Source organism: Zophobas morio, unplaced genomic scaffold (assembly GCF_036711695.1).
Source record: "Zophobas morio isolate AGI-343-1 ecotype UQ-CSIRO unplaced genomic scaffold, CSIRO_AGI_Zmor_V1 ptg000022l, whole genome shotgun sequence".
Taxonomy (NCBI): Eukaryota; Metazoa; Arthropoda; class Insecta; order Coleoptera; family Tenebrionidae; genus Zophobas; species Zophobas morio.
Window position 1 is genome coordinate 3,676,422 of NW_026972127.1, and position 27,550 is coordinate 3,703,971.

The 27,550-nt window shown below is 30.5% G+C and overlaps 1 protein-coding gene across 7 annotated transcripts in view; it reads left to right on the forward strand.

The window, feature by feature from the left end:
* LOC135133773 (serine/threonine-protein kinase mig-15) overlaps positions 1 to 27,550 on the forward strand; it is a 55,945-nt gene that overhangs the window by 24,794 nt on the left and 3,601 nt on the right. For 2 of the 7 annotated variants that reach the window (XM_064062278.1, XM_064062282.1), the window contains exons 3-13: positions 10,404 to 10,611; positions 10,669 to 10,845; positions 16,518 to 16,974; positions 17,030 to 17,182; positions 22,822 to 22,938; positions 23,029 to 23,131; positions 23,477 to 23,497; positions 23,648 to 23,937; positions 24,041 to 24,215; positions 24,373 to 25,080; positions 26,249 to 26,362. In XM_064062278.1, the coding sequence (XP_063918348.1) occupies positions 10,404 to 10,611; positions 10,669 to 10,845; positions 16,518 to 16,974; positions 17,030 to 17,182; positions 22,822 to 22,938; positions 23,029 to 23,131; positions 23,477 to 23,497; positions 23,648 to 23,937; positions 24,041 to 24,215; positions 24,373 to 25,080; positions 26,249 to 26,362 (2,523 nt within the window). The remainder of the gene's footprint in view (positions 1 to 10,403; positions 10,612 to 10,668; positions 10,846 to 16,517; positions 16,975 to 17,029; positions 17,183 to 22,821; positions 22,939 to 23,028; positions 23,132 to 23,476; positions 23,498 to 23,647; positions 23,938 to 24,040; positions 24,216 to 24,372; positions 25,081 to 26,248; positions 26,363 to 27,550) is intronic. The other 5 variants (XM_064062280.1, XM_064062279.1, XM_064062283.1 and 2 more) reach the window with 5 other exon arrangements.

Here is a 27,550-nt window from a genome sequence, read left to right on the forward strand (position 1 = left end):
CGCCAAAGAAATCCAAATTTTGCATAACTATTAACATTTCATAGTAGTGTAAGCGCGGAGTACGTTCCCGACTCCGTAACACTTTTTTTTCTTAAACTGTCACTCTTTTTGTCTATATACATATTTTTATTTGAGGTTGCAACAAAAATAATTAATAAAGAGGGATTTGTTGGACTGTACTTCAGGGGCGAAGGAAATTCTGTGTAAATAATATTGGACCAATTTTTGTTATAATAAAGCTTGTACAGGGTGTTCAAAAACTGACGCATCCACTCTATGACACATTGTTCAGGGCTATGTATGGAACAGAGTAAAAATTTAAAAATCCTTTGTCCAAATGTAGTTTTTTTCGAAATTTTACCATAATTTAATTCACCACTTTGTATTGGTGCGAACATAAAATTGACATGAAGAATTTTTTAATGTTTTCATGAATTTAGACTTGTGTATTTAATCAAGTATCATGGAGTTTGTGTGCCAATTTTTGAACACCCTGTATATGTAAATGAAAAAAAGCTAGATTAATAAACTGCACATGCTATTTTACGTATTTTAAATCAGATGTTCTTAGCATTTTGAGGTGACGTCATCCAAATTTTGGCGGGGATGAACAGTCAAATTTAACCTAGCCATATACAGCGTGTTATTAAAAGGTACATACAAAATAAAATCGGCAATTGGTCTCGAAATATGCGTGCTAAAAGTAAAAAAAAGGTTCAGGTAAAAGTGTTCTCCTTTTAGAGATAAAAATTATTAAAATTTATGTCCAAATTCGTTGTACGCCTCTGATAAAAAGATCATCTTTCGTTTCTATAGCAACATTTAGTCTTGACAAAGGTTTTATTGTTACAGTTGCTAGCATTTACTAAAATAGATTAATTTCACCTATTTATCCTTCAGTAGTGTCTAAAAAGGTTGGATAAGGGTTAATTTTCCCCTTATAATTTTGATAACACAAAATAGGTTTTTCAGACTTCTTAGACTTCGCCAAGAACTGTCAATTTTGTTGTACGTACCTTTCAATAACACCCTGTATATCACGCCAAGGATAACTTCAACGCGTGCTAAATTTCATACCATTTGGTTTGCAAGATAATTTGAAAAATTTTGTTACACAGTTTTAAGTTTTACTCCTAGAGCATTAGCTGAGGAAGTGTTGTAATCGAATCCATTGGGTGACTGGTACCTTCATGTTTTCGCTACGTTTCAGGATCCCTTGACTACAAAGAATTGATCTCTCGTTTCCGTCTCTCTCTGTGTATGTGTCTGTGTCGATTTTTATTATATCTCTGGAACTCCGGACCGATTGTTGTCAAATTTTATGTAACTTTTAGGAATAATGTGTAAATGGTAAAACGCTAACCAAAATTTGGTAATCATTCCCACCAACAACGGGATGATGTCTTTTCCAAAATTTACAATAATAGATCTTATTTAAATTATGTAAAGTAGATGCTCCTACACTTGTGATTTATGAATCCGTGTTGAATTTTTACCCTAGACATCCAGATTTTTGGAAAAAAAGCAAAGTTGTGTAACAAAATTTTGCAATTTAACTTTGAAACCGCAAAACTGAAGACTCTTAAATTTTGCAAACGGTATAAGATTAACGTAAGCATGGTAAAAAAAATTGGTATCATCTCAAAACTCATATTTTTTTATGAACTACTTATACAGGGTGATTCACAATAATTAATGAGTGAGGCATCAATACTGTTGATAATATTACAGTACACCTATTCAAATTGATACAATTATGTATCCTTGATAACACGTTGATGGCGTCATCACAAAATTTTCTTGTAGGAAAACTCACTTGGAACATGCGTATTGCATGCTTCTTTAGTTGTGCTTTGATAGTCCATACATATCTTTTTTTTAACTTATAAGTGTCGTAAAAAATTAAATTCGCAAAATTTGGTCTTAAATAAGTTTTCGTAGAATCTATTTTTTTTTTTTTTAATTTGCACATTTATGGTAAAAAATATGGATTAAATGAAAAACTACAAGCGTAGACTTAAAATATTTGTACATTTTGAATAGAGGTTCATGTAACAAAATTTTGAGATGACGTCATCAAGGTTTTGGAGGGGATAGAGATGAATTTGCTTTAGCAATTTACCTTATTTACGATAACATTAAAACGTTGCAAGGTTTCAGATTTCGGAGAAGTCGGTTTTGTATTTTTCAAAATCCTTTTCCAAATTTTTTTTTAATTTTGATTTTTTTTTTTTCCAAAAACTAGATGTCAAAAGGTCAAAAATGCCGCGTGTTTTAGAAAATTTAAATGGGTTTATTTCATTTAATCGAAGGCTTTCGCGGTCAGAGGTTTTCCGGTTTAGAACCCTGTCATTTGTGGAAATTTCCACTTTCGTAAGGAGCTTCTTCAAAAATTCTTAGACGAGGAGGATTTACCTAGCAAAATTTTTGAGATGATGTCATCAAATTGTTAGTGGGGATGAACAAACGGTTCATCCATGTTATAGTTTTCTTAAAGTTGTTAGTAATTATAGCGATCTATGGGTTAAAAATATATATTTTATAATTTTTTGTTTTCTCAATTTAAATTTTTTAAATTTTCGTCTTCGTCAATTTTTCATCTTTTTTTGTTTCTTCAATTTTACGGCATGCAACTCTTGGAAGTTTTCATTTTAAAATTTTTCAGTTTTTAGATTTTCCGACCTCATGTTGTTTCAATTTTTGCAATTTTTTAATTTGCAATTTCACGAAATTTCAATATTTAATTTTGAATTTTTGGTTTTAGTTTTTTATTTTCTTCATTTTTCCAATTTTTCTTTCTTTTTTTTTTTTCAACGAGAAATTGTTCAATTTTTCGATTTTTCAATTTTAGAATTAAATTTTTTTTTTCTATTCAGTTTCTCAATTTTTCATTTTTTCAATTTCTGATCTGCGATTTCCGTATTCACTTTAAATATAGATAAGTTTAAATAATACTATTAAAAAAAACACTTTTTCAATTTTACAATTTTGGGGATTCTATAATTTTTGAAATTTACAATTTTTAGGTCTTTAAATTTTTCGATTTATTAAGTTATTTCGATTTGTAAGTTTCTCGATTTCTAGTTTTTCAATGTTTCAATCTCCCGTTTCTTTGGTGCTTCGATTTGCAATTTTTCGATTTTGCAATTTATTCGCATTTTCAGTTTTTCGATTTTTCAACTTTTCGAATGAAAAAAAACTGGAAAAATTACAAAATTATAAAACTGAAAAATCAGGAATGAAAAAACAGAAAAGAATAAAATGAAAAATTTTAAAATTGGAAATGAAGAACTTGAAAAATTGAAGAAACGAAAATTGAAAAATCAAAGGATTAAAAATTGAGAAACTTTAAAATCGAAGTGCAAAATCGAAAAAACGAAATATTGTAAAACCTAAATATCAAAAATTAAAGATTAGAACATCAGACAATTGAGAATCAAAAAATTGCAAAATTGAAAAATTTAAAAATCGGTAAACCGAGGAAACATTAAAAATTTCAAAAATTGAATGAACGAAAAATTACAAAATGAAAAGCCAAGGACTGAAAAATGAAAATTGTAACATCGAAAATTGCCTTGACAAAATGAAAAATTGAAACATCGAAAAATCGAAAAACTCAGAAATCCAAATAACACAAAATCAAAAATCTAAAGGTCGAAAATTGAAAAATTTAAAAACTGAAAAATTGAAAACCGAAGACTCGAAAAATCGAGAAGTTGAAAAATTGCGGAAACGAAAAATCCAAAATTTTAAAAATTGAATAGAAAAACAGAAAATTCGATAAATTAAAAAATTGAAATATCAAAGAACTGAAAATTCGAGAAATCAGGACACAAAAAATCTAAAAGTTTAAAATTGAAAAACCGATAAGTAGAAAAGTCGAAAAATTCCTGATTTGAAAAATAGTCAAAGTTAAAAAATCGAAATAAATCCAAAATTCAAATGACGAAAAATTGGGAAATCGTATTGATAAATCGGATTGGAAAAAATTAAAATTGAAAAAACGAAAAGTTGTGATATCAAAAAATTAGTCCCTCTTCAGTTCTAGAATATTAACAAATTTCATTTCCTCTAAAAATCGAAGACATGAAGTTTGTTAATATTCTATAACTGAAGAGATCATTTCAAAATTTGTTGAAATTTAGTGTAAAGGGTAACTAAACTTCTTATACTAATTCCTTTAGTAGAATGCATACTGTTTTAAATTGTTGTTCGTGTTTTAAAATAAGCAAAAAAAAAACTTTCACACGACCTGTTGAGCGTGCTAATCGTCTGCTCATTCCCATACTTACTGTGAACTGGGTTTTAAAATTCAGGGGAGTGTTCTATTAATAAAGAATTAAGAAATTACATTGCATTTTCGCGCACAATTTGAATCGTTTGCCTCATGAAACAAGTCGTGCACCTTTCTCTTAATTTCGGCCAGTTCTTAATTATAATAATCTCGTCCGCTCGTTGCTTAGTTAGACCTGCAGCAAAAAAGCAATCTTCAAGTACAGTTTTTCTCTAATGGCGGATTTAAGCTCCAGTGAAACAGATGCGAACTCCCACGACGAATTAAGCACGTTGGCTTGTAACAATCTCCAAGATTTATTCGTTAATAATCTCGTCGAGGGAATTTAGTCTCGTGACCACAACGCTTGCCAGATTTCCGACCTATCGAAACTTCACGGACGTCACATCAATTAAGTTTTTGCAGCGGCCGCTCGATAAATGTTATAAAATACAATGCTTTCATGTAAAAAAGTGGAGTCATCAAAGCGGTGAATAATGTCAACGGACTGGACCAGAGGTCGTGAGGTCAGATCTAATCGCGGCTCATTAAAATATTTCCATCGTTTTTCTCCCCGTTTTAATTAAAACGGCTTCTGATCGTGTTTTCTTGTGTTTTTTTTTACGGGAGAGTTAGGTAAGTTTATTTGCGGAGTGATACTGATAATGTCGACAAACAAATGTGTTTCCGCAAAACACCATGTGTTTTCGAAGGTTACGATCGTGGCGTGCCGGGTGATTTCATCAATTATTAACTATAAATAAACAATAATTTTCTGACGATTATGTCCGTTATGCAGGACGTTGATTTAGTACGTTCGCGTGTTAATCAATTATCTGATCCTGAAGAAGCCAACAAATTATACGCTCGCGACGAAAGAAAATGGAGAATTTTAAAGCTTCGCACTGCGAACGGCACTAATGAGATCAAGCCTTTTTAATTAGATTTAATTCCAACGATTTTTAATGATGACATCAATGGCGCAATCGGGTGAATTGAAGTGGGGTAAAATGATTGATTTTAATAAGTTAGTTAAGAGCGTCTCGGAAAGTATCGTTAAAAAGTAAAGGCGAAATTGTGTTAATTTTCCATTTGGAATTACCGTTTTTGCGCACTTTTATCTTTTATTCAAAGACCGGTTCGTGTAAAGACGGGGCTAGGAGCGGGGGAGAGGTAAATTTGCGTCAGACGTGCTGTACTTTTTTTTTTTTAAGAAAAGCTAGCGTTGAAAAATATTTTATAGACCGACGACACGTCAAGAAAAATTTTATCCGCCCACGAAAATTTGTCACTCGTCCAAACGCCTCGTGCATTTTTTACTTCCTGAATGTAAGCGAAGACGTTTCATGACCCCTAGAGTACGAAAAATACAGGTGTTCCGTTTCTGTCGGTCTGCCGTCTATTCGAATTTTATTGGACCGATTATCTGCTAAATTACTGGACCGATTGCTGTAAAATTTTATGTGTATTACGAATGTAGTTGGTAAAACGCTAACCAAAATTTGGATGAAAGTCCCCCACCACATAAGTAAATCATTCCATTTTTATAAAATAAGATACTCCTTTACATGTGGTTTATGAATCCGTGTTCAGTTAGGCATCCAGATTTTTGGAGAAAAAAAATCAAAATTGTACATTTTGCAATTTAACTTCGAAACTGCAAAACCTAAAATTTTGAAATCTTGGAAACGTTTTAAGGTTATCATTATCATGGTAAATCGTTAATCAAAATTTATTCGCTTATCCTCTACCAAAAAATTGGTGGCGTCATCTCAAAATTTTGCCGAATAAATCTCTCTTGCAAAATGTGACTATAATTCTGGTTTATTAGTGCATTCATAGATTTTAGAATTACTTATACAGAGATTTTTTTTATATCACGATTTTTCAATTTTTTCAAATTTTTCTTTTCTTGATTTCCAAATTTTTCAATTTTTCTTTCCTTCTTTCTTGAATTTTTCTATTTTTCAGTTTCTCATTTTCTAGTTTTTCTATTTTTCATTCTTTCTGTCTTGAATTTTTCGATTTTTCAGTTTCTCATTTTCTATTTTTCATTTTCCTGATTTTTAAATTTTGATTTTCTGGATTTTATATGACAATTTTTCCGTTTTGCAATTTTTGGATTTCTCAATTGTCCGTTCGCTCAATTTCGCACCTTTTCGATTTTATAATTTCTCCATTTTTTTCTTATTCGTTTTTTCACTTTTGATTTTTTAATTGTACAGTCGTTCCATTTTTTTCATTCGAAAAGTTGACAAATCAAGAAACCGAAAAAACGATGAATTGCAAAATCGAAAAAGTGGAAAATCGAAAAATTCCAAACCGAAGCATCGAAGAAACGAAAGATTGAAACATTGAAAAACTAAAAATCGAGAAACTTGACAATCGACAAAAAATTAATCGAAAAATTGTAAAGTCGAAAAACTAACATTGAAAGATCGCAAATTGAAAAAATCACATCAATGAAAAAGTTTTAAAATCCATCAATTGAAAAATGGAAAAATCGTATTTTTTTTACAATAATAATATATTTAAAATTATGCATATTTAAAATGAACACTAGAAAAGTTGCAAATCTGAAAAACTGAAAAAATAAAAAATTTGAAAAATTTCACAAAGAAAGATGATTAAATCAGAAAATTGAAAAGCCAACAAATTGAAAAACTGAAGGAAATAAAAACTGAAACGAAAAACGGAAGAAATTAAAAATTGAAAACTCCTGAAATTTCATATCGAAAAATTGAAATTGAAAAAACAAAAAAAATACGGAACATTGAAAAATCGAAACTTTGTAAAAATTAAGAAAATAAAAAACCGAAACGAAAAATTGCAAATCAAAAATTTGTGGAAATGAAAAATCATAAATCGAAGGGACGAATAATTGAAAAAATGAAAATTGAAAAAACAGAATTATAGAAGAAGAAAATAAAAAAGCGAAATAAAAAATTGCAAACCGAAAAATTTAAAAATTACTAATCGAAAAATTGAAATTGAAAACTGAATAAATAAAAAATTATAAAATCAGAACATTGAAAAATTGAAAATTTGTGAAAATTAAGAAAATAAAAAACCAAAACGAAAAATAAAAATTGAAAAAACCAAAAAAAATGAAAAATTATAAATCGAAGGGACGAATAATTGAAAAATTGAAAAAACAGATTTATAGAAGAAGAAAATAAAAAAGCGAAACAAAAAATTGCAAATCGAAAAATGGAAGATATGAAAAATTGAAACAACCAAAAGTTCGAAAATCCTAAAACCGAAAAATTTAAAAATTGCTAATCGAAAAATTGAAAAAATTGAAGTTGAAAACTGAATAAACAAAAAATTATAAAATCAGAACATTGAAAAATCGAAACTTTGTAGAAATGAAAAATAAAAGAATTGAAAAACTGAAAAATAAAAATTGAAAACTCGAGAATTTTTAATTCGAAACATTGGCAAAATCTAAGAATTGAAAAAACCAAAAAAAATGAAAATTCATAAATCGAAGGAACAAATGATTGAGAAAATTAAAATTGAAAATCAAAGAGTTATAAAATGGAAACATTGAAGAATCGAAAAATCCTAAAAATGAAAAATTGAAAAATTAAAAATTGAGACATTCAAAATTTGGAAAATCCAAAAACTGAAAATTTTGAAAATGAAAAATTGCAAAAATTGGAAATAAAAAACTGAACAAACAAGATCTTATAAAATCGGAACATTGAAAAATCGAAAATTTGTAGAAATGAAAAATCAAAGAATTGAAAAACTGAAAAATAAAATTGGTAACTCGATAATTTTTAAACAGAAAAGTAGCAAAATCTGAAAATTGAAGAAACAAAAAAATGAAAAATTGTTATTCGAAGAGACGAATAAATCAAAAAATTAAAATTGAGGAAACAAACAATTATTAAAATCGAAATTTTGTTAAAATTAAGAAAATGAAAAATCAAAGAATTGAAAACTGAAAAATAAATATTGAAAACTCAGGAATTTTTAAGTCGAAAAATAGCAAAATCTAAAAATTGAAAAAAACCAAATAAAAAATGAAAAATCATAAATCGAAGGGACGAATACTTGAAAAAAATTAAAACTGAAAAAACAGAATTATAGAAGAAAATTAAAAAGCGAAACAAAAAATTGCTAATCGAAAAATTGAAATTTAAAACGAGAAAACAAAAAATTATAAAATCAGAACATTGAAAAATCGAAAATTTGTAGAAATGAAAAATCAAAGAATTGTAAAACTGAAAAATAAAAATTGAAAACTCAAGAATTTTTAAATAGAAAAATAGCAAAATCCAAACATTTAAAGAAACAAAAAAAAAATGAAAAATTGTAAATCGAAGGGACAAATAATGGAAAAAATTAAAATTGAAAAAACAAAGTTATAAAATGGAAACACCAAAGAATCGAAAAATGCTAGAAGTGAAAAATTGAAAAATAAAAAATTGAGACAAAAATTTGAAAATCCAAAAACCGAAAAATTTAAAAATGAAAATTGCAAAAATTGGAAGTGAAAAATTGAAAAAACAAGATCTTATTAAATCGGAATATTGAAAAATCTGAAATATGTAAAAATAAAAAAAATATAAACCCGAAACGAAAAATTGTATACTGGAGAATTTTTAAATAGAAAATTCGCAAAATCTTAGAAATTGAAGAAACAAAAAAAATGAAAAATCGTAAATGGAAGCGACGATGAAAAAATTAAAATTGAAACAACCCAAAGTTATAAAATCCAAAAACCGAACAATTTCAAAATGAATATTCGAAGAGTTGGCATGCCGTAAAATTAAAGAAACAAAAAAAAATGATAAAAATTGAAAAATTGCAAATCGAAAAATTTTAAATATTGAAATTGAAAAATTAAAAATAAATGAAATTGAAAAAACAAAAAACGATAAAATCGGAACATTGAAAAATTTGAAATTTGTAATAATAAAAAATAAAAGTTGAAAACTCGCAAATTTCTAGAAAGAAAAATACCAAAATCTAAAAATTGAAGAAACAAAAAAAAAATGAATAGTTGTTAATTGAAAAGACGAATAGTTGAAAAAATTAAAATTGAATAAATAAAGAAAATAAAAAAGTGCAACGAAAAATTTGTAGAAATCAAAAATCAAAGAATTATAAAAGCGAAACGAAAAATTGAAAACTTCGATAAACTCAAATCTAAAAATTGAAGAATCAAAACATTTTCAAAGAAGCGAAATTTGTTAGGCTGTACTTCAAGGGCGAGGGAAGTTCTGTCGAAATAACCTTCGTCCAATTTTTCTACCGTGGATAAAATCTTTCTTCACTGTTATTATTACCATTAAAAATGTGTAAATGTTCGATATCCTTGGTGGAAAAAATGTTAAAACAATCGCGTCGAGTCAATGTGCGACATATATTTCTATTCATAATTGATTTTGAGTCAATACAGAATAGTAAGGTATAAAATACGCTGTAAACAATCAATGGAGTAATTAAATCCGTTTTGTAGTAATTCAGAGAACAGGAGAGAATGTTGAAAATGGAAATATGAAAGCGTCAAGGATGGAGGAGCTTAAAATTCATGGGCACGTTGACAGCAATAATATTTGCAAAGCAGAATTACCAACCGAGATTTTAAAAAGGCAAACAGTATTAACGCCTTTCTTTTTTAGTCACATGTTCAAATTAATAAGTGTGTAATTTCGGAGGCACAAACTTTACCTCTTGAGATAGTACGTTTTCGAAGCAATCCACGACTATCTTAGAACAAATTTGTTTACTGTCTAATAATAACGTTGATTTCTAATCTCTATTTGCTTTCCGGTGACCTAAACCAGACTCTCCGTACTATATTTGTGCACAAATCCTGTTCTAAAAATTACAGACAAAGAGGAGGCTGTGGTCGTCTTTTATCTAAATGCGCCAGGAAGCACACAATAACCCGATACCGCCTCCCGATTAATCTCTAAGAAAAATTTCGACTTTTTCTCGCTTCGGCCGGAAACGACGACCAGTTAAATACTTCATTACGATTGGACGTCAACCCGTTTACGTGATTACAAATTGTCGTGTCTCCCGCTTTCTACCGCGATAACTTACTTAGCTGCATTTCAACGAGTTTTTTCTGGTCTGTACCACTAAATGAAATGATCACGTATCTGTGTAGGGTCGACATACCAAAACCGGTCAATTGGCAGCCATCAAAGTTATGGACGTCAACGAGGACGAAGAAGAAGAAATCAAGTTGGAAATCAACGTGCTCAAGAAATATTCGAACCACCGCAACATCGCCACCTACTACGGGGCTTTCATCAAAAAGTCGCCCCCCGGAAAGGACGACCAGTTGTGGCTGGTGATGGAATATTGCGGAGCAGGTACGGTACGAGGGAATTTATCGGGTTATTTTTATTGAATTTTTAATAATGTCGTAGGTTCTGTGACCGATTTGGTTAAATCGACGAAAGGTCAGTCGCTGAAGGAGGAATGGATTGCCTATATTTGTAGGGAGATATTGAGAGGACTGTCCTACCTGCATTCGAACAAAGTCATCCATAGGGACATAAAAGGACAAAATGTTTTATTAACTGACAACGCCGAAGTTAAATTAGGTATGGGATCGTAGGTTGTTGTAATTGGAAGGTACAGGTGTCCCGATGGGGAAAAGGGCAATTCGTAGATATAAGTAAACACGCTAGCGATCTGGAATTGAGAAACGCGGGGGCGTGATGAAAGCTCGGGTGGCCACGCCCTCGACTATACTTAAGCAGCTTATCAACAGTTTTTTTAAGGCGAAGGTGCGTCATTATAATTGCTCTATATGAAAATAGAAGAGTATTTAAGTCAGGATTTTAATAGCGTTGTTATTAACGGTCATGTATAGGGTGGTTTGTGAGAGATAATTTCCGGGAAGACATTATCTTGCTTCTAGATCAAGATATTGAAAATCGGTATTAACTGGGTTTAATGACGAGATAGAGAATAGGCCAGATTAAGTTTAACAATGTTGTACAGATTGGTGATAAAGAAACTCATTCGGTTGCACAATATTTGTGTGCGAAGATAATTTGCGATAAAAGCCTACACTACAAAATTTAAGGAATTGATTTAATTTATCACATGTTATTGTATATGACCTCTCGAACAAACTAGCAACTAATAAGGTACCACTACCATACTAGTGTGGTAACAACAGTCATTATCTTACTTTAGTACTTATTATTTTAATAAGTCTGCTTCGTGCATCGTTTGTAAAAAAAAATCGAACAAAACAAGTGTAAAAACTATTTTCTCTTCCAGAAACTGGAAATTCTCTGTAAAAAATGATATGCAAAAAATTGTTTTAGAATTAAAAAAAATCTTAGATAAAATTTTTAGCTATCAAAACTATAAATAAGTATAAACTGAGATTTGAAAATGTCACTATGCATTTATAGAGGTGTAATATCGTAGCTTAATTTTTCTGAAAAAAACCTTTTTATGGACAGAATGACGTATAATTTATCTACAGATTTGTCAAAATTACGTCACTCTGTTCTCCAAATTCTAGTTGTAAAAAAGACAAAGTACCGAATTTTCAAAATATATTTTTAATTAAGTCTATTTAATGGGTTTTTGAATTGACGTTATTAAATTCTTGGAGGAAATGAACTTTTTAGAATTAAGGAAAAAATGGTCGATACAATTTGAAGATGTCAAAACTATAAATATTAACTGAAATTTGAAAATTTCACAGTTAAAAATCGACACATTTACAGTAGAGTAACATCGTGGCTTAATTTTGCTGAAAAAAAAAACTATTTATGGTTAGAATGACGTACCATTTACCTACAGATTTGTCAAAATTACGTCACTCTGTTGTCCAAAATTCTAGATGTAAAAAAGACAAATCTTCAAGGTATATATTTTTTTAATTAAGGCTATTTAATGTTTTTTTTTTTTTTTTTGGGTGACGTTATTGAATTCCTGGAGGATATAAATAAAAAAAAAAATAGTAGCTGTCCTGTAGTTCATAAATTATTTTTAAATTATTAGTGTCTTAGAAAAATTTTCATTTTGAACAAATGAAAAGGATAAATAAAGATAGACGCTTTGTTGGAATAATAACCAGATGAAATTTTAATATACAAAGTGTTTATAAAAACTTTCCAATCTTCAATTTTCAGTTTTTTTCAAATGGATCATCCTGTATTTTATTGCTGTATTTTACTCTGTTTTTATCCTCATTCCTCCAATATGTCGATGTGTCTCTTAAATGAGTAAAAAATTGCACTATCAACTTTAAATATAGAAAAGAAGTATAAATAATTGAATAAAATGTAATGTGTTCTATTTAAAAAATCTGAAATATTTTTCGATTTGCAATTTTTCGATTTTTCATATTTTTGATCTTGAATTTTAGGATATATATTCCAGTTTTCATGTTTAATTTTTCCAATCTTTGCAATTTCACGAGTTCTCAGTTTTTCATGTCTTCAATTTTGATTTTGATTTTTGAAATTTATTACTTTTTCAATTTTACTATTTCAGAATTTTTCCATTTTTCAATTATTGGATTTGGATTTTCCTTTCCTTATTTTTACAATTTTTCCATTTCAAAATTTACTGATTACTCAATTTTTCGATATTTCAGTTCGGGGATTTTTCAGTTTGTAGATTCTTCAATTTTTCGATTTCTCGATTAATCGATTTTTCGATGTTTTGATTTATTTTTTAGTTTTTCCGTTTTTCAAGATTTTGCAATTAAACTTTGGATTTATCATTTTTTGTTTCGATTTTTCGCCTCCCCGCTTTTAGATTTTTTGGTTTTTCGATTTTTCAGTTTAAGTTTTTCATTTTTGGGGTTTTTCAATGTTTCAATTTTCCAACTCTTGGATGTTTCATTTTGCCAATTTTGCATATTTCCATTTGCGATTTCAGAGTTTTCAGATTTTCATGTCTATAATTTTCCGGTTTTTCAATGTGAAATTTTTCGGTTTTTCTATTTTTTCTTTGTGTTCGCAATTTTTCGATTTCTCAACTGTTGGATTTTTCAGTTTCATGATTTTTCACTTTTTCGTTTCATCAATTTTTCTAGTTTTCCTTTTAAGTATGTGGTACTAATAATTTTTGAAATTTATCACTTTCAATTTTACTATTTCAGAATTTTTTCGTTTTTCAATTATCCAATTTTAAAACTTTCATTTTTTCAAATTTTAGATTTGCGATTTTTCGTTGGGATTTTTTACTTTCCTTATTTTTACAATTTCTCAATTTTAAAATTTCCTGATTAATCAATTCTTCGATATTTACGTTTGGGGCTTTTTCAATTTGTAGATTCTTCAATTTTTCGATTTCTCGATTTTTTAATTTTTCGATTTTTAAATTGTTTTACAATTTTTCTTTTGATTCTTCATTTTTTGGCTTATTTAAATTTTCGATTTTTCTCAACTAATCGATTTTTCGAGGTTTTGATTTATTTTTTGTTTTTCTATTTTTCAGAATTTTGCAATATTTTAAACTTTAGGTTTTTCACTTTTGCATGTTTCGATTTTTCAGTTAAAATTTTTCAATTTCTAGATTTTTCAGTTTGTCAATTTTCGGTTTTTTAAATTTTCGATTTTTCTCGATTAATCATCGATTTTTTTTATTTTTCGACTTCCCGATGTTTCGTGTTACCGGTTTTTCGATTTCTTAAGTTTCAGGGATTTTTCGATTTTTGATCTTCCACTTTTTCGTCTTTCGATCTTTCGATTTTTCGTATTCCCGCTTTTAGATTTTTTGGTTTTTTAATCTTTCGATTTTTCAGTTTAAATTTTTCAATTTTGGGGTTTTTCAATATTTTGATTTCAATTTTTCAGTTTTTCAATTTTTTAAATTTTCGATTTTTCTCGATTAATCATGGATTTCTTGATTTTTCAATTTTTCGACGTTTCGATTTTTTTATTTTTTAGTTTTTCTATTTTTCAGAATTTTGCAATATTTTAAACTTTAGATTTTTCACTTTTTCATGTTTCGATCTTTCGATTTTCGTCTCCCCCCGCCTTTAGATTTTTTTTCGGGTTTTTTAATTTTTCGATTTTTCAGTTTAAATTTTTCAATTTTGGGTTTTTTCAATTTTCGATTTTTTTCGAATAATTATCGATTTTTTGGTTTTTCGACTTCGCGATATTTCGTCTTTCCGATTTTTCGATTTCTAAAGTTCCACCGATTTTTCATCATTTTACAACTTTGGATTTTTCACTTTTTCATGTTTCGATTTTTCGTCTCCCCGCTTTTAGATTTTTTGGTTTTTTAATTTTTCGATTGTTCAATTTAAATTTTTAATTTTGAGGTATTTCAATTTTTGGTTTTTTAAATTTTCGATTTTCCTGGAATAATCATCGAGTTTTTGATTTTTCGACTTCGCGATGTTTCGTCTTTTAGGTTTTTCGATTTCCTAAGTTTCCGAGATTTTTCAATTTTTCGATTTTTCGATCTTTCAATTTTTCACCTTAAATTTTTCAATTTCTAGATTTTTCAGTTTTTCAATTTTTGGTTTATTAAAATTTCGATTTTTTTCGATTAATCATCGATTTTTTTATTTTTCGACTTCGCCAAAGTTTCAGGGATTTTTCAATTTTCCGACATTTCGATTTCTTTATTTTTTAGTTTTTCGATTTTTCAACATTTTGCAACTTTGGATTTTTCACTTTTCCATGTTTCGATTTTTCGTCTCCCCGCTTTTAGATTTTTTACTTTTTTAATTTTTCGATTGTTCAATTTAAATTTTCAATTTTGGGGTTTTTCAATTTTTGGTTTTTTAAATTTTCGATTTTCCTGGAATAATCGATTTTTTGGTTTTTCGACTTCGCGATGTTCCGTCTTTCCGGTTTTTCGATTTCCCAAGTTTCGGAGATTTTTCAATTTATCGATTTTTCGACGTTTCGATTTCTTTATTTTTTAGTTTTTTCACTTTTATTGATTCGATTTTTCGATCTTTCAATTTTTCACCTTAAATTTTTCAATTTCTAGATTTTTCAGTTTCTCAATTTCTGGTTTATTAAATTTTCGATTTTTCTCGATTAATAATCGATTTTTTTATTTTTCGACTTCGCCAAAGTTTTAGGGATTTTTCAATTTTCCGACATTTCGATTTCTTTATTTTTTAGTTTTTCGATTTTTCATAATTTTGCAATATTTTAAACTTTCGATTTTTCACTTTTGATGTTTCGATTTTTCGCCTTCGTGCTTTTAAATTCTTTCACATAAAAAAAACACAGGAGACCCCAAAATTCGTTCATTAAAAAAAAATCCTTGGTGTCCACAAGACTCCTTAAAATCCTTTCAAAAATAAAACGTGAGTCCTGTGAAAAAAAAAATCTGTAAAGATTCTTTAAAAACTTTAAATTCTTTCAAAAACAACACAAGGGCCCAAAATTATTTCAAAAATAAAACATCACAAGCCTTTGAGGGTTTGAAACATTTTTCTACAACAAACCAGTAACTTAAGATTCTTTGACATTCTTAACCCAAGATTTCTAATAATTTGACGCGCATTTAGTAACTCACCCAGTATATGGGTATAATTTAATGCTTAAAACTTTACACCATATATTCAAAGTTAAAATAATGGTCGATTGTTAAACTACAAGAGAAGCAGTCGTAGGATTAATGTCGGTTACGTAGCAGTATTTGTAAATGACGTCACCCGTTCCTTGAAGCGGATGAACAGTCAGTAATTTATAATAGCACAAGGATACTAATCATTGAGTAAAAAATAGTAACAATAAATTAAAATTGATCTCCTAAAATTATCCCATCGAACGTTAAGCCAGGATTAATAGAATTTTAAACAAAGATAAGAGATAACAAGCACTCAGTGTCATCCAATGTACTTTTTAATTGTCAGTTAAATGTCTTTGGGTTTATAGTGGACTTTCAAGGTAACATTCATATTACAATCGTTAGTATTAATTTTTCCAATTCGTGTTTATGTAAATACCTTGATCATTTATTTTCTGTTACGATCTTTGGAAAAACAGTACCATAAGGTCGATTTTGCTTCCATATTACAAAGACAAAGGTAACTAAATACAACATATATCGTCTTTACTTCGCAATAAACTTCGCATTGAATGTAATTGATTTAATCAACCAATAAAGTTGAGGATCAAGGACTCGTTAAATACCAAACAAACGACTAACATTTAGTCTCTACGAACGACTCATGATAAGCTTTCACACGATAGGTAGTTCCATTTAAAGAACTCCTCACTGCATAAATGTTGTTTAACAAAAACGATAATTCTGAAATCTCTTTCAGTCGACTTCGGTGTTTCGGCTCAACTTGACCGAACGATAGGCCGCCGCAACACTTTCATAGGCACCCCTTACTGGATGGCACCCGAAGTAATCGCCTGCGACGAAAATCCCGATGCAACTTACGACAATCGAAGCGATCTATGGTCCCTAGGTATCACAGCATTAGAAATGGCCGAATCGCAGCCACCCCTGTGCGAACTGCACCCAATGCGGGCCCTGTTTTTAATTCCGCGCAACCCTCCGCCCCGATTGAAGAGCAAAAAGTGGAACAAGAAGTTCCACGGCTTCATCGAAACAGTATTAGTCAAAGATTATCACGAACGTCCGTACACGGAACAGCTGCTGAAGCACGCGTTCATCAGGGACCAACCGACCGAACGGCAAGTGAGGATACAGCTGAAGGATCATATCGATAGGTGTAAGAAGAGGAAGCAGGAGAAGGAGCGGGAGGATTATAGGTTAGGGGACGTCGCGATGCGTTGTGTTTTTTTTTATGGTTAGTATGTTGGATAGGTATTCGGGGTCGGAGAACGAGGAGGAGGAGCCCCAGATCGCCGGAGAGCCGAGCAGTATCGTGCAGGCGCCGGGAGGTGACACTCTGCGCCGGAATTTCCAGCAGATACAGGAAGGACGCACGCTTAGCCAGAACGTGGAGCCGCCTCCGAGGTAATTGTCGTGTGTTATTTGTCGTGCGGTTGTTGAACTGCGGTACTTAGATCAAATACCACTGCTACCACGTAATGGTGGCTATAAAACATGCACTTACGTACATTATTTGAGGTTTATCAAGAATGACAAGCTGGTCGTTGTACACGAAATTGGACGTAGTTGAAGAAAAAAAGATTGTAGCATTATTGAATCATAACACAATTCGATTTAACTCTGGATGTTTTGAATTGTTATTTTCGTGCCCCAATCGGCCAATTTCCATAGAAAAATAATTGCGAGCGCTGGTAAAAGAAATTTTTCAAACGTTGTTTACAAATTTTGTTATGTAACTCGATGGAATTTCACGTTCTGTTTAACAATGTTCTACAATTGAAGTATAACACGATTTAAGTAGTAAAAAATCGTTTTTATTTCTGTCAAAAACGAAAATGTGGAACACAGTTTTACTCGCAATTAACTCTTGCATAATTTACATGTAGTGGTGATAAACTCGACACTTTACTTTATGAGCGTAATCATCCCCACCACCAATGGGATGACGTCATTTCAAAAATTTATAATAATTGTTTTTGTAATTTTATAAAATAAGATACTCCTGTACTTACGATGTATGGATCAGTGGTGAGTTTTCACCATAGATATTCAGCTTTAACTTTGAAACCCCGAAATTGAATGTTCTGAAAAAACGTTTGAAGTTTGTTGTAAATCGTTAATCAAAATGTATTCGTTTTTTCCCTCTCAAAAAATTGATAACGTTATCTCAAATTTTGTATTGGAAAAACGCACTTCGAACAAACCCGTAGCACACTTTACTTTTTTCGAAAAATCAAATCTTATAATTTTTTGAAAAATCTGGATTTAATTATTTTCCTTCGGCCAATTTTTACATTTTTCAATGTTTCAGTTTCATAAATTTTTTTTCAACTTTAATTTTTTTCAATTTGTCAGTGTCTCGACTTCCCAATTTTTCGATTTTTCAGTGTCCCGATTTTAAATTTTTCGATTTTTCAGTTTTTCGTTTCCATAATTTTTCAAGATCCTGATGTTTATTTTTCATTTTCCCTTTTTTTAATTTCCAGTTTCTCGATTTTTAATCACATTTTTGCGTTTATTCAATTTCTGAAATTTTCAGTTCTTGAGGTTTCAATTGCTCGATTTTCTAATTTTTAACTTTTTTAATATTGCAATTTTTGGATTTCCAATTACATAATCCGAATTTCCGATTTCTTTAATTCCGTCTTTCGATTTTTGAGTTTGTCGATTGGATTTTTCAAATTTTCGTTTCTTCAATTTTTCTAAATATATTACAATTATTCATTTTTCGATTTTTCAGTGCCTCAATTTTTAATTTTTCGGTTTTCCAATTTTTCAAGTTCTTGTTGTCTATTTTTCATTTTCCCGATTTTTTAATTTCCATTTTCTGGATTTTTAATCACATTTTTGCGTTTATTCAATTTTTCAAATTTTCAATCTTTGATTTTTCAATTCTTCGATTTTCTAATTTTTACCTTTTTCAGTTTTGCAATTTTTGGATTTCAATTACATATCAGAATTTCCGATTTCCTTTATGTTCAATTAGATTTTTCAATTTTTCATTTCTTCAATTTTCCCATTTGCAATTTTTCGGTTTTTCAATTTTTCGTTTCCTCAATTTTTCAAGTTCTTGATGGTTATTTTTCATTTTCCCGATTTTTGATTATCCATTTTCTCGATTTTTAATCACATTTTTGCTTTTATTAAATTCAATTTTTCTAATTTTTAATTTTGTCAATTTTCCAACTTTTGGCTTTCCAATTACATATCCGAATTTCCGATTTCTTTAATTTTAACTGGTTTTTTTTTCCCAACTAGATTCAATTTTTCGTTTCTTCAATTTATTCATTTGCAATTTTTCGGTTTTTCAATTTTTCAAATTTTTTATGTTTATTTTTCATTTTCTCAATTTTTTTAATTTCCATTTTCTCGATTTTTAATCGCATTTTTGGGTTTATTCAAATTTTCGATGTTTGAGGTTTCAATTCCCGGATTTTCTAATTTTTAACTTTTTCAATTTAGCAATTTTTGGATTTCCAATAACATATCCGAATTTTCGTCTTTAATTCTCACTGTTTCAATTTTTAAGTTTCTCGATTGGATTTATCAATTTTTCCATTTGCAATTTTTCGATATTATAATTCTTTATTTTTCGATTTTTCATTTTTTAAATTTTCCGTTTCTTCAATTTTTCAAGTTCTTGATGTTTATTTTTCATTTCCCCGATTTTTTAATTTCCTCTTTTTCGATTTTTAATCACATTTTTGGGATTATTCAATTTTTCAATCTTAAATGTTTCAATTCCTCGATTTTCTAATTTTTAACGTTTTTTCAATTTTCCAATTTTTAGATTTCCAGTTACATATCCGAATTTCCGATTTCTTTAATTTTCACTGTTTCGGTATTTAAATTTCTCAACTAGATTTTTCAATTTTTCATTTTATCCATTTTTAATCACATTTTTGCGTTTATTCGTTTTTTCAAATTTTCGGTCTTTGATGTTTCAATCTCTACATTTTCTTTTTTTTTTAACTTTTTCACTCTTTCGATTTTTAAGTTTCTCAATTGGATTTTTCTAGTTTTGTAATTTTTCGACATTACAATTCTTCATTTTTCGGTTTTGCAGTTTTTCAATTTTGAATTTTTCTTTTTTTCAATTTTTGATTGAATTGATATTTATTTTTCATTTTCCCGATTTTTTAAATCAATTTTCTCGATTTTTAATCACATGTTATTCAAATTTTCAGTCGTTGATGTTTCAGTTGCTCGATTTTCAAATTTTTAACTTTTTCAATTTTGCAATTTTTGGATTTCCAATTACTTATCCGAATTTCCGATTTCTTTGATTTTCACTCTTTCGATTTTTGAGTTTGTCAATTGAATTTTTCAATTTTTGATTTTCAAGTTCTTGGTGTTTATTTTTCATTTTCCCGATTTTTTATCATCCATTTTCTCGATTTTTAATCACATTTTTGCGTTTATTAAATTCAATGTTCCTAATTTTTAACTTTATCAATTTTCCAACTTTTGGATTTCCAATTACATATCCGAATTTCCGATTTCTTTGATTTTCACTCTTTCGATTTTTGAGTTTGTCAATTGAATTTTTCAGTTTTTCCATTGGGAATTTTTCGATATTACAATTTTTCAATTTTTGATTTTCAAGTTCTTGGTGTTTATTTTTCCTTTTCCTGATTTTTTTCATCATCCATTTTCTCGATTTTTAATCACATTTTTGCGTTTATTAAATTCGATGTTCCTAATTTTTAACTTTATCAATTTTCCAACTTTTGGAATTCGAATTACATATCCGAATTTCCGATTTCTTTAATTTTCACTGTTTCGATTTTTTAATTTTTCGATTCTTCAATTTTTCAAATTTTTGATGTTTAGTATTCATTTTCGCAATTTTTTTTAATTTCCATTTTCTCAAATTTTAATCACATTTTTGAGTTTATTCGTTTTTTTCAAATTTTCGGTCTTTGGTGTTTCAATCTCTACATTCTATTTTTTTTTCGCTTTTTCACTCTTTCGGTTATTAAGTTTCTCAATTAGATTTTTCTATTTTTGTAATTTTTCGATATTACAATTCTTCATTTTTCGGTTCTGCAGTTTTTCAATTTTGATTTTTTCTGTTTTTAAATTGTTCGTTTTCTCAATTTTTGATTGAATTGATATTCATTTTTCATTTTCCCGATTTTTTAAATCAATTTTCTCGATTTTTAATCACGTGTTATTAAAATTTTTACTAGTTGATGTTTCAGATTTCTCGATTTTCTAATTTTTAACTTCTTCAGTTTTGCAATTTTTGGATTTCCAATTACATATCCGAATTTCCGATTTCTTTGATTCTCACTCTTTCGATTTTTGAGTTTGTCAATTGGATTTTTCAGTTTTTCCATTAGGAATTTTTCGATATTACAATTTTTCATTTTTCAATTTTCAGTTTCTCAATTTTTCATTTTCCCGATTTTTAATTTCCATTTTCTCGATTTTTAATCACATGTTTGCGTTTATTCAATTTTGCAATTTTTGGGTTTCCAACTACATATTGGAATTTCCCATTTCTTTAATTCATACTGTTTCGATTTAAAACTTTGTTCGGTTGTGTACTTTTTGGATTTTTATCTTTCTCAATTCGTAATGTTTGAATGTTTCGATTTTCCAATTTTTCAAGTTCTTGATTTCCAGTTTTTAAAATTTTCAAAGTTGTCATTTAATACTTTTTCGTTTTTTCAAATCGAGAAACTTAAAAACCGAAAAAAATGAAGGAATCGAAAAAACCCAAAATTTGGAAAATCGAAAAATGGTCAATATTGAAAAATTAAAAATCGAAAACCTGAAAAATCAATTAAAGAAAAAACTGTTAAATTCCAATAATTGAAAAATAGAAAAATTCTAAAACAGTAAAATTGAAAAAGTGAGCAGTTTTAAAAGTCATAACTACTTACTACATATTTACAATGAAAACTACAAAAATTGAAGAAATGAAAAATTAAAAATCTAAATTTGAAAAATCGAAAAATTGGAAAATCCAAAAATTGAAAAATTTACATTGAGAAAAGTAGAGTTATAAAATCAGAACGTTAAAAAACCGAAAAATTTCAAAAATAAAGAAAATAAAATCCTAAATGAAAAATACAAAGATTAAAAATCGAGAAATTGAAAAATTCTAGCATTGTAGAATTGAAAAAGTGAAAAATTTTAAAATTGATAATAATTATTATTACATATTCAAAATGAAAAATTCAAAATCGAGAATGTGAAAAATCTAACGGCCTAGTTTATATAATATTTTAACTGAGATTGAATTATCATGCATTTAGAGAGACGTTTTGCAACGTCTGATTAGCGTAGAGTCGGTCACGTGGTACTTTAATGCCGTGTTAAAAATTTAACTGCAACAAAATGTTTAATTGAACTGTAAACTGAAAATTGACATAGACGAAATATTAAAAAATCTAAAAGTTGAAAAATACAAAAATTAAAAGAGATCATATTTAAAAAATAAAGAAAATAAAAAACCGGAACGAAAATTTGTAGATTAAAAATTCAAGGAAATTAAGAATCGAAAAATTGAAAAATTAAAAATTTTCAAACACCGAATACATAGTTGAAAATGAGAAAATTCTAAAATCCTGAAATTGAAAAAGTGAAAATATTTAAAATGAAAACTCGAAAAATTGCAAATCAGAAATGAAGAAAGTAACAATTAAAAATCTAAAAATTGAAAAACCGAAAAATTTTAAATCGAAAAATTGAACGAAATAAAGAAAATATAAAACCGAAACAAAAAATTACAAATTGAAAAAATCGTGGAACTGCAAGTCGAAAAATTGCAAAATCTAAAAAATGAAAACTCGAAAAGTTGCATATCGTAAAATTGAAGAAACAAAAAAAAATAAAAAAAAACAAAAAATTGCAAAAACGAAAATTGAAAAACTAATAAATCGAAACTCAAAACTCGAAAAATTCAAGTCGAAAAAGCTGCGGGTGTGATATTTGTTTATTCATGTAAATTATAATTTATAACGGGATTTGTTGGGTTGCACTCTAGAGGCGAGAAGTTCTGTCGAATTAACCTTGAACTTTTTTTTTTGTAGAAGTGGAAGAAACAAAGATAAAGACGAAATTCCAGAACCTGGACCGCCCGCAAGACCTCCCATTCCCCAGATTCCCCAAAGGGTGATAGTTGTTCCAGATCCAGCACCACCACGAAGGTAACTATTTAACAGCTTTCAGACGAAAATTTAAAAAATGTTTAAACCAGAAAATTAGTTAGAGATTCGACTTCAAGAGTTTTTATTAAGTTTTGCTTACAGACCACTGCCCCCACCGCCCGATAACAATTTCGGAAGATCGCAGCAAATCCAACAAAGGAATTCGCAGTCGCAACACATTTTCAAACCTATGGTATGTGTGAATGCGTGTTTGCTAGATACCATGACGTAAAGATTAATTTTAAACAAGTAACTAATGTCCCAATTTACTGATAATAGGAGAAAGTTAGAATTGAAATTGTTTATCAACATATTCCAATTCTGAATTCTTGGCCGTCTGTTCGTTCTAACTTTTCCCCCACTGAATGAATCAAAAACATCTGTCTTATTTTGTAAATAACTTTCATCTCTGTCAATTATGTTAATCTGATTATTGTTAATTGTCACGCTTTTTTAATTGTTATTTTTGGTAGCACTGCTTCAATCTAATTTTGGCTCTTCTGTTTATTTCATGTCCATATTTCACCTCTCACTACAGGGTCCTGCACGTAAGCCTGAGGTAGGTCTTCACTTGTCATGATTTTTTATAATTCATTAATTGATTGGTTTTACTTCTCATTAGAATAACTTATTAAAAATTCTCTTGAACGTTGTGTTAGAGTTCGCATAAACCGACTTGCCGATGTTATAACCCCTAAATATCCAATAGGAATTGGACGCTCTGGCAGCTCACTTAAACGAACTCGGCGTCCAGCAACCCTCGCAACCCGAAGCGCCCCCTAGAAACAACCGCAACAACAAACAATCACAGTCGGCCGTCAACAACAACGTCTCCACCCCGGGCTCCGCCAGCAATCACACACCCAACTCAGGAAATCAAGCAATCGGCGGTAATATATTAGATTCAGTAGTAGACAGTGAGACCGACTCGGAACCGGAAGACAACGGACGTGCCCGAAACGACGGTACCTTGTTGGCTAGTGATCCCCCGAAACCTCTGTAAGTAGTTCCGTGTTCCGCCGCCGTCTAACGTTTTACTAACGACAGTTTTGTTCCCCCACTAACCGTTTTGTTTGGTTCGAATTTTTTTTTCTTTGGTTAGTCCCGAATTTTCTTACAGAGCTGGTTTAGGAGTAGTGCCTGAAAGTACCGCAAGTGTGTCTAGTCCTGGAGCCACCGGTTCCGGATCGAGTTCCGGGAGCGCCCCCAACAGACCCCTGCCCCCCACGCCTGACGATGACGAGTCTCAAGGTGACAAAACGTTGGTCCTGCGCAGGGTAAGTCGAATTAGGAGTCGGTATTTATGTTATTGCCAGAAAGTCAGGTCCGAGTTCGTTATAAGTGTAGTGTTTTCGCGCTACGATCTTACACGAACTCGACCGCAGACCTCTTAAGTGTGTCGTTATTATTTTTACGTTGTGTTAAAAATGACAGCAGTCTGCAGCCAGTCTAGTAAAGACCACAACCACTAACGTGGAAGATATCGACGAAGCCACATTGCTGAAAGAATGGGACTTCGAAAAATTTTTCCCATCGTCGAAATACAAAAGTCCAGAAGAAACAAAATCGAACAACGGCAGCAAGCAACCGATAAAAGACAAAAAGGGTCCGACCCATCGACGCATGGATAGCGATTCTAAAATCAACCCGTTCTTCCGCGGCTTCCGACGGGAGAACTCTGATTTTTTCCCGTTGAGTTCGCGTCACTCGGCCGTTTTTTCCGATAAAAATGTGCGCTCGAGTGGTATTTTTAACAACAGACGCAGTTCAGAGGCTGGTCTGAACAAGAAAACTAACGGCGAACCGGTCCTTATGGATTACGTCAAAAGGACGGAATCGCCGAAAAATAAGGACTATGGGGTTATTAGCGCGAAGGAAAACAATATAGGGTTGTTGCGGGTGGACGGTAATTTCGTTAAGCCACGAAGAGAGAAGACGGAATCGGATATCGTTTTGCGAAATTCGGACGCTAGGAGGAGCGTGAGAGAGAGTTTAGAGGCGCGCAGGCGCGAAGTTGAGGCGCAGTTCGCCAAGGAGGTGGAGAATATGAGGAAGAGAAATTCGAGACCGATCGAAATTAACCCTATTTCTTTGTCGACGCCTACTAATTCTATTGATGGCGACGAGTATTTGTATATACAGGTAATTTGACAGTTTTGGTTTTTCGAATTTCGGGTGCCTTTGTTTCACTGTTTCTCGCTAATAATTGATTAACGGTGGTAAACGCAGTTCTTTGGCTGAATACTGATTTCTTCATTCTTGGTTAAGTCAGGAGATGGATTTTCGTGTGAGGAACATTGACATTACTTTTTTTGGACTATTAAAATTCATTGACTGTTTATATAAATGTTTAACACTTATTACACTAATAAAGTTTCCCAGAATGTTTGAAGGATTTACGAAATTGTTCTTGTGGCACTAAAAAAACATTCTAGGGCACCCAGTAGTGTAACCAAAAAAGTAGTGTTGGTGTTTACACTCGGTGGAAAATTTTGTGAAAATTTTTGACTTGCGTGGAGCTAACATGTTGTGAATTGTTGAACTACGCTTAGAGTTGACAACAGGTTGGCTCTTGTCGATCACGTTCATTTGTCAAGCGCACTCGTAGTGTCTTATAGCCTCTCATGTAAAATAAGTATAGCTGAATGTTTAGAATAGGTTAACGGTAAAAAATCTGTAATTTGACCTGTAATCTTCTGTAAAATGTTGTAGTGTCGTCACTGTGTAGCGTGAATCTGGAGAAGGGTTAGCTCAGTTTTTGAAATATAACGCTTCGTCGATTAGGTTAGCATGTCCATCGTGTAAATCAGTCAAGTCAGTATTCAGAGTCGCTTTGTTAACATCCTTCGAGCTTACTTAACCGAATTTTAGAGAAGTGCATGGTGTTTTATTTAATACTGGTTTCAACTTTTGTTGTCTAACAATGTGTGAAATTCCGCTTCAACTAACCACGTGACCGAACTAATCCGCCATCTGCCATGAAGAAACCCGTCACCGAGTTAATTCTATTTTTTTATAGAATGGAGAAAGACGATTGGGTATTAACATTACCCAACTGCAGCATGATCAGAATCGTGCGATTAGCATGAAGATTTCAAACATGACTGGCTGCAACTGTTGCCATCTTAGTGTCTTGAGTACTTTCGTTTTAGCTGTGTGTGCGGATGGGTGTGATTTTTCGTGTGTAAATTGTGTTTCTTTTTTGTGTTCATATTATTTTTTATGTCTCTGTTTTGGTAGTTTAGGTAGAATTTAGCTGTAACTAGGTCGGAATTACGTGATTGTTATGTTGAAACGTGGTGTTTTTTAGAACGGTAGAAGTAGCGACCACTCACGTCAAAGCAACGTTTTACCCGATCTCCTTAGTCAGGCCAGTGGCAGTCCGGGTACACCTTCGGCTAGAGATAAGTCCCAGAGTGAAGAGGTAATTTATTTCACGTTACGTTATTAGTGTGTGCATTTAAAAAAACCAACGCTATTGTGTTAACAACGGATTTGGAACGAAATTCGCTCAAATGGTCTTGAGGGGGTTTCGTTCACGCTTCAAACTGCACCACGCCCATTTATTTGTAACCCGTGCCCATAACCCAATTTTTGTCGAAAGTCAGGACGGTTTTATTGGAGGGGGGAAATGCAAGGTGTTGCGGCTGTTTTTAAATAAAACGACCAAAATGAGGAAATTTCGTTATTTTCATTAATTAAATTTTGTTTAAGGCGAATAAAATTTGACAGTGACAGATGACATATGACATAATGAGAATTTTTAAATTAAAATTAGGCGGCGTTGATGAACTCATAACCTAACTTTTTTGATAATAGAAAATTTAGTGCGTAGTTTTTGTGGAATCAGAGTGTTTATAATTCAAAATTGAAGATATACAAGTAAAAATCGATCCATAAACTGAAAATACGGTGAGACGAATGTGTTTAGTAACACAATCGCGCTTTAGATTTCACTGGTTGAATTACGAAATGGGGGCATTCGAAACATTTCAAAATAGACGAAAATTGTTGATCAATACAGTTTCATCCCTCTAAATTCGTGATTTTAGACGTTTTTACGTCCACTAAACGTTCCGGTGTTTGAAGCACAACTGTTTGAAACATGTACATAGATGATTTACACAGAACTTTCGTCGCCTTTGAAGCACACAAATAACGCTTCCATGTTGAGGTACAATTACAATAAAGATTTATGTGATAATGTTTTGCGATGACGTCGGAACCAAACGTTACCTTGGTATTTCCAGAAAATTTTAAGTAGTTCAAAAAATTGATGACGTCATCTCAAAATTTTTGTTAACAATACGCTTTGCAATGTGAAATGCTTGTAGCATGATTTTAATTTTTACAGTTACTAACAGAAATGTGCTAAAAAAAATGTGTACAGGAATCGATTTACGTTTTTTACGTCAGACAGGCAGAAATGAGGACCTACTTTTCCTTATTCTAGAATTTCAAAGTGCCGCTTTAAATAATGTATTCTTAATAAAGTCTCAGTAGGTAAACATTTTTTTATTGTTTAAAATACTGTAAAGAAACGGATTTAGTGTTTACAGTAGCCAATTTTGGACAGTTCAGTCATATTTATTTTAAATTACATGGGAAGTTT